This window comes from Mesitornis unicolor, unplaced genomic scaffold (assembly GCF_000695765.1).
Source record: "Mesitornis unicolor isolate BGI_N332 unplaced genomic scaffold, ASM69576v1 scaffold4661, whole genome shotgun sequence".
Lineage (NCBI taxonomy): Eukaryota > Metazoa > Chordata > Aves > Mesitornithiformes > Mesitornithidae > Mesitornis > Mesitornis unicolor.
The window spans coordinates 40,115-48,122 of NW_010161585.1; the positions used below are offsets into that span (position 1 = coordinate 40,115).

Sequence of the window (8,008 nt, forward strand, 5' to 3'; positions counted from 1 at the left end):
GGGGGGGGGGAAGGATTTTATATTGGTTTTATATATATATGTATATATCTGTATATATTTCATTATTTTTTCTATTTACATTATTATCCTGTAGTATTAGTATTATTGTTTCATTAAATCTGTTAGTTTTACTTTCCAACCTGTAAAGTCTCTCTCTCCCTTATTCTTTCTCTTCCCCTTCTGGGGAGGGGAGAGGGGTTAATAGAGAGTGTCTGTCCATCGTTTAGTGGCCAGCCCAGGCCTAAACCATGACACATTTAAGAAGCATCATGTAATGAATCACATGAAAATATCATACCTCCAAGTTGCCAAGGTGCCGTTTTTCAAGAAGTTGTTGCATTTCTTTCGGTTTTTTCTGGACGATAAGTTGATTACTGTCCATGTTTGTTCTACTGCTCTTTTGTATTGTTTCATCCCAGCCAACCACTGCTGAAATCTGCTTCTGATGTGAAGAACCATTTCTAGATGTTGATAAGGATGAAGCGTCATCTGTGGTTCTTGATGCAAGAAAATAACTTATTACTTTGGCTTATTTCTAGGTGTCAACTGGACACTTTTACATGTTCCTTTCCAAAAGTATACATCATCAGTAAATGCCTGGCAAGTGAAGGACAGCTATACTGTATGCAACTACAGGTGGTGCTGTTAGTACTATCTGAAACTGTCCAACACTTTCCACTTTAAACCTTCTCTTCTGTTATTTATAAATAGATTTTTCTGATTGGGTTGTTGGGTGACTGCCTCAGACTGAATTATTCTGGAAAATGTCAGCCAATGATGCGGTCATTTACAGAAATGGAACACTGAGGATTTAAATTATTATTATTATTATTATTATTAACCCACAAAACCAACCAAACAAGCAAAATGGCCCTTATTTTTCCATAAGGTTGGCTTATATAGCAGATAACTGTATACTGATGCTGTCAGATATTCCCTTACTTCAACCAGCAAGAAGGCTTTGTAGTATCTAGAGAGCCCAGCTCTACTGATGGCATATAATGTCAGTAACGTGGTACATTACAGAGTTTGTATTTGCTATCTGAAAAAATATATATTTGGAGTAGCTAGTGTAGCTGTGTGCTGTGATCAGGGTGAGACCAGATTAAGACAGAGGAAATCATAGATTTCTACAGGATGAGAATTAGCAAGAAACAGGGGGCTGGTTGACACCCAGAAGAAGTTAAGAAGCATGTGAAGCCAAATGACAAGGAAAAATGTGCAACCAGAGACTAGGAAGGCAGGGAGTGTGTAACAAGATAAGTTTGAGAATAAAAAGCAGCTAGAACTGCAACAAGGCTGAGTAAAATCACTAGGAATAGGAACCAGGCTTTGGGAAACAAAGCAAGAACTAAGTAGATATCAAGGATGATAAAAACAAGAAATGGGTAACTTTAACCAATAAGAAAGGTAGGCCTTAAAAAAAAGGAAAAATAACTTGCACACCAAAACCCACCTGCTCATAGGTAGATCGAGCTTTAGTCTTCTGAAAGGGTAACTGTCTTTTGGCTCCAACCTGGTTCAAGGCCCTTAGTCTAGCATATCCAAAGTGGCACTTACAGAAATCTCTCACTGGATCCAGGTTTGAGCTCTCACATCTGTTCACATCTGTTCAGTAGAGCCATAACCCTTACAACTGATTAGGATGCCAAGCTTATGTCTTGGTGTTTTAGGATAAAGTACTTGTGCTCCACAATGATTACAAATGGCGGTAGAAGGAGAATAGATCTTGGAAGCAGATTATCAGTATGAACTTTCAGTGAAGTTATTTGTAAAATGGGTATACCTTTACCAAAAAAGGGAGATATAGCTTTTATTTTATCAGGTTGATAAGGTCCAACATTTGAAATGATGCTTTGTCCCAAAGCTTATTATCCATTCAATATGCAGATGCTTTCCAACATTCGCAGGATGCATTTCTCTTATAGATTTCCTTATCAACATCAACACAATCCTTTGAATATTGCTCAACTGGGTGAAGGTGTTTAGCTAAGTTTGTAACAAAAGTGCACCTTTAGTCTATATGCAACTAAATATGAAAATCGTATTTCCACATATTTCCCTCTTTTTTTTTTTCCAATTGGAATCTGGCCTGACAAGGTGATCTACCACCCATATTTTACTCATCCTCATTTTCAGTGAAGGTGATGGTGAAGGTGATTCATCTATGGACAACTTGCAGTGTAGGAACTTACAAGAAGATATGACTATTTCATGCCACACAAAGCTATCTTCCTTAACAGCTGGCACCCCTACTGAGCAGATTTGAACAGTGCAGTCACACAATATGTACACAGAATTCATCCTCTTGTACTGCCTATCCAGCAGAGATGCCTTATTAGGAAACTTGTATTATTCTTAGCTAGAGATGGCCATGATATGTCTACTATATGTACAGAAACTCAATAAGCCCTTTCCTTCATTACTCTCCCTTTCTTCAGCTTAAGTTTCCACAGTTCCTTCTTTTGAGCCTTCATCTTTTTCATCCTCTCTCTGTATCTAAAATTATACTCCCTGTTAAAATCAACCCCTTTTCTTTTAGTACATCTATGTGAAATGGGTAAACAGTCTAATAAGACCTTTTCTGTATTTACTATAACAGTTACAATTTGGGACAACGGAAAATGGAAACTTTCCATTTCAAACTTGTAGATGCTTAGCTTTCTCAAATTTGGTTACCAGGGGAACACAAATTGTAAAAGAATATGAATTAATAAATTTGATTTCTTATTTTTATTTTATTTTTAGAAGTTCTTTATACTTACTTTATTCTATTTTTAATTCCTTAATTTCTTTTATGAATGTATAAATTTAATTTATTTTAATGAAAACCAGGAAAAGAACACACTATCATTATTACAGGATAGTGAATTTTTTAAACAATACATATATAATATGGTGTGACAGCAATATTATACTGTAAGAAATTAAGGAAATGGTAAGTGGTTTGAAGATGTCCTGAGAGAAAGCTGTGAGCCCTTGAGGCACTAGGAACAGTTAAAAGGAAGATTAAAAAATAAAGAAACAAATTATAAAGGCAGCAGGAAGAAGCACTGAGCTGCTGTCCTTACTGAGCCTATTAATGAAATGAGTCAAACAATCAGGAACCCTGAAACAGGGTTCAGAAACATCTACAGTTTTTGCTACAACTTCAATTTATATTTAGTGGGTAGTTTTTTTTGTTTTTTTTTTTTTTTTTTCTGCAATCTTTCTTTATTATGTCAATCCAGTGTAGCTACAGAACTATATGCATGTTGATGGGCATGAGTATTTAGCTCTGAGAGGTATTTTCTCAATTGCTCAGTTTATCAACTGCAAACATATTTTAATCAGCTGTAGAAATGTAATCAGACTGAATATTAACAGTAAGAAGTAGGAAGGATCCCTTTTAGACAGAATTTCTCTCCATTCTGAACATCTGCAAAATTTACAGCTTGCAGAAAATAATTATAATATGAGTAATAACAAAAGCAGCAACAACAAAAATAAAACCCTGAACTGAAATTTTAAAGAAATGAGAGATTAGGCAGGGGATAAGCAAGAAGGGGTATCAAATACAGCTGATAAAATATATATGAAGAAACATTCTGTGGTAAGTCATGGTAACTTAGAAAAAGTGCTTGGGTAGAGTGAAAAATATGCAATTCAAATTGTATGTGATATAAAATGAAATTGCAGGTGAAACTGTTATCAGGATGCTCAAGATACATCTAGAAGATGAGAAATGTAAAGGAAAGACAGCTGGAAAGAAGGTGAGATCATGAGATGAATATACAAACTCAACTGCCCTTGAATGTCAAAAGGAAAAAATCTGGATGAGAATAAGAAACCATCTTGACAGAATACTTTATACTTCCTAGGACAGTGGCTGGTTTCATAACCATGGCAGTGTGAGTCAGGCTATAACTGAATGGGGACCGGGTTAGCCCTTGCTATTCCCAAAATTCTGCTGAAGGGAAAAGCTTTGTGTCACCTCCTCCGCTGTTTTACCAAATGGATGCAAACAACTCAAGGACGTTTTGTAACGTTTCATCAGAACAGTTCACAGAAATACTTTCTTTGCCACTGGAAAAATGGCCTATAATTTCTTAAAGAGTAGTTGTCTGCTGTTTATTGAAAACACTAAGCAATTTACTTCCTTTGATCATCAGAGTAAACAGAAATGCTTACCTGAAGTTGTTTTCGTTTCTGCTGGGCATGCATAGTTCTGGTGATAAAACCAATCCTCTAATTAGTTCATGAGCTTCCTCTAACTGAAAAGCTGCTTTTGTCTGGACTAGAGGGATTAGAGTAAAAACCACAACGGAAAAAAATAATTTAAAATTGGACTATTTCACAATAAATGGTTTGCTTAAGTTTCTTAAGTTTGGAAGTCTAAATCCAGACTGTTACAACTGAGCTGTTTAGCATCATTAGACATGCTGGAGCACCTCTAGTTCCTCTGAAACAAAACCCCAGTCTATTTCAGTGTTTACAGTAACACATGTATTCAACAGTTTTGCTATTTGTTTTTAGACTTCACTGTTGAAAAAGTAGACAGTTAAAAAAATCCAGCACTAACTTTGTTTTTTACATCATGATTATTCCACTCATGCACTAAGCCAATGTTATGGCTTGCAGATATTTTATAGAGGTCAAATAGTGACTTACTAATTGAATCAGTGAAGAAAGAAAGAGTCCAGACAGGCACAAGGTGTTGCCTATTTCAAGTAAGCAAAAGTAGGCTAGAAAGTGGCAGAGGCAGAGTTGCTATAAAGGAAAACCAAGAAAAAAAATGTGATTCACCATATTGCTACAGTCTGGGCTGTCAGTAGAGCTATGAAGAAGCCCTAAACCAGCACTGTTCCATTTTGTTATTTTAATTTGACATTTGATCTTGAAGTCAGAGACATTACCTCACAGCTGGCGCAACTGCAGTTAGGAAAGTAAATCTATTAAAGAATACCTAAGTAATATACCATATCTTAAGAGTTTCAACACTGGAAAGTTGACTGGAAGTCAGACTTGGCTGACACTGTTAAAAATTCCTGCCAATCTGCACTGATTCCAAGAAAGCAGGAACTGACTTGAAGTGGTCATTACTTTCCAGCAAGAAGAAGAGCTTAAAAAGCTGACTAATTCAGCAAAAGTTATGTAATACATTAATATATGCTTTTACTTAATGATAAACAAATGCACATTCTTGAATATTTCCTCTTCAGGGGTTCAAATAGGGGATCACTATACTATCCCAGTAACTTCCAGTGGCCTTGTAACCCCCTGCACCCAGCTGTGAAAGCACAGTATTGTAAGCAATAAGCACTTTGCAGTGAGAAAAAGTGGGAAAGCCCCAGGAAGCCACAGTATTCCAAGGAGGTGATGTACTTACTGTGACTAGAATATAAGAAAATATCTCACAATACAACTTTCAGGGGAAAAAAAAAAGTTTTTTTAATTACCTCTACCCACTTTTGTTGTATGTATCAGATCTGAGCTTCTTGTCAGTTATGTTTTGCTTATACTAATGAATTTAATTAATCTGAGTGAAATTAATTGTTCTGTTTGCCTCGATTATACTCTATTGATAGAAAAACACATTGTCAATAATGGTAGAATTTTAATTTACAAACCTATTTGCTTGTGCTGAGAAAAAGGCAGATGAGCACGTTGGAACTTATCAGTTGCTTCCTGAAGTTTAATTTTCCTCTGCCGCAGAACTTTTTCTCTATATCTTTGTTCTTTTTCTTCTTCTTGCTTCCGTCTTTCTTCAAAGGCTCTGTATTTAAGAAGCAAAAGCAGATGATTCCTACGTTTTCTAATAACATTTACTGAAATATTAATAGCTTACTTGTTTATCAATTTGCAATTTTAGTACAAAATCTTGCTTGTCCACAAATTAAATTCTATAAACTTCAGCACAGCTGGATTTTTATGGTTTGTCTGAATATAAATGGGACAGCTGGTGAGAGACACACCATAATCTTCTTATTTTTTGGTTTTAACCACAGATTTGATTCTTTCTCAAACATGAATTAACACGCAGACCCAACCAGCTCTTGTCACCAATGTGACTTTTGCCACAGTTTTTTGTCCTGGTTTGAGCTAAATAGAACTAATTTTCTACTTAGTGATTTTACTTTTCAGCTCAGTCTCTTTTAAGTGACTGAACTTGCTGAAAACTGGCAGCATGTTTTTTCCCAAACAGCGCTGCTAGAAGATATGCTCAAGGTCAGTTGTTTCACCATGGGTGCTGTGTGTGTGCCTATGGCGGGGAAGCGGACCCAAAACTGACCAACTAGGTATTCCATCCCACATATGTCATACTCGGTATAAAAAACCTAGAGATCACGAGGGTCTGGTGCCTTTTCCTTTTTTCCCTTTTCACCGTTCCTTCCATCTCGACCCTTCTGTCCGTCTTGATCCTGCAGAGGCCAAGGCCTGAGCGGAATCCTGCTCGTTCGTCTGCCGCTGATCCTGATTTGTGTGTCCTGCATCCTGCTCCCACCTGCTGCTGAGTTTGGTCTGGGACTTTTCCAGTGCCCAGCTCCGTAGAGACTCTGGTGATGGATTCGTCATTGGGGGGAGGGTGGGGAGAGGATTTTATATTGGTTTTGTATATATTTGTACATATTTGTATATATTTCATTATTTTCCTATTTACAATATTATTCTGTAGTATTAGCATTATTGTTTCATTAAATCTGTTAGTTTATTTTTTCCAACCCATAAAGTCTCTCTCCCTTATTCTCTTTTCCCTTCTGAGGAGGGGAGAGGGGTTAATAGAGAGCGTCTGTCCAGGATTTAGGGGCCGGCCCAGCCCTAAACCAGGACATTTTTACATTACCATGTAAAAGTATCACAGTGGGCGGATCAATTGAAAAGTGATCTGCAAATGCTGTGTGTGTGCTTTTTAAAAGCTGTCAGGGAAATAGTAGCAGTTTAAGAGTTGTTATTCTGAAATAACGCAAAGGAACTACAGCCTTTACCTATGAATATGTAAGAGTTCATATTAAATTTGACTTGTTGAGAAGCTTCCTGAAGGACTAGTAGCACAAAATGGGATAAACCAGTAATGTGAAACTATGATTGACAGAATCAGTTGTTAATATCAAATATGTTAAGCACGTCCTTCTGCTGGCTGGAAAGCAAATCAGGTTTTAATCAAAAACCACCATCCTCACAAAGCTTTTCTTCGGTAGGCACAAGTTTGATGAAGCTATGTGGATTTTTTATTCCTCCTGACGAAATCATCAATTTTTCCTGACAAACTTAAATTAGCTCCTTGAGGGAAAAATACCCTCTACTAATAAAATCATTGGCACAGTGACTATGTAGGCAAAATAATACTTAAAATAATACTTAAATACATAACTCTTCAAGTAAAAGTTCTCTGTGTGTTAGAAATGTGATTTGAGAGGTCACTAAGGTAGGGTCCTGCTCCTAGCCAGCATTAGTGGAAAGAAAAGTAGCAAAGTTTAGCCAGATGTTGTTTATCTCATCACAGTAAGACACCTTCCCATAACTTTAATCACCTGCAGTTGCTTCATAGACCTTCTTGCTTAATGGAGCAAAGCTCCATTAACAGAGCTACTTGAGCTATTTTATTTATTCTTCCCTTTTCTTCTCAATGAAGAACTTTAGTTTAAACTACTCAGTTGACCCTCCTAATATCCCTTCAGAGTGCTGACTGATCACCTGTGAGAGCAATCAGAAAAATAATTTGAAATACGTACTTTTTCTTTAAGAAAGTCTAAAAGCTGTAATTGCACAATAGTAAAAAAATAGGAAAATATCCAACTAATTCCCAAGTCCACACTTGAACAGGAATATCCACTTTAGTTCACTTGGAAGTGAAAGCGTAGCAGACAGAGACATAAAGAACTTTCACTATTTTGAAAATTCATACATGAATGGTTGTCAAAAAATACTAAAACTAATGACTGAGATTTCCCAATGTTATGGACAAATTATTGCATTTCATTAAGAGAAAGTGAAGCAAACATAAATATAAATATACATATATATATAT

The 8,008-nt window shown here is 36.3% G+C and overlaps 1 protein-coding gene across 1 annotated transcript in view; it reads right to left on the reverse strand.

Annotated features, from left to right (window-relative positions):
* KIAA1377 (KIAA1377 ortholog) overlaps positions 1-5,755 on the reverse strand; it is a gene marked incomplete at both ends in the record, with an annotated part of 26,216 nt that extends 20,461 nt beyond the window's left edge. The window contains 3 exon segments of the mRNA XM_010193357.1: positions 299-497; positions 4,171-4,276; positions 5,610-5,755. Of these exon segments, the coding sequence (XP_010191659.1) occupies positions 299-497; positions 4,171-4,276; positions 5,610-5,755 (451 nt within the window).
* Positions 5,756-8,008: the final 2,253 nt, after the last annotated feature.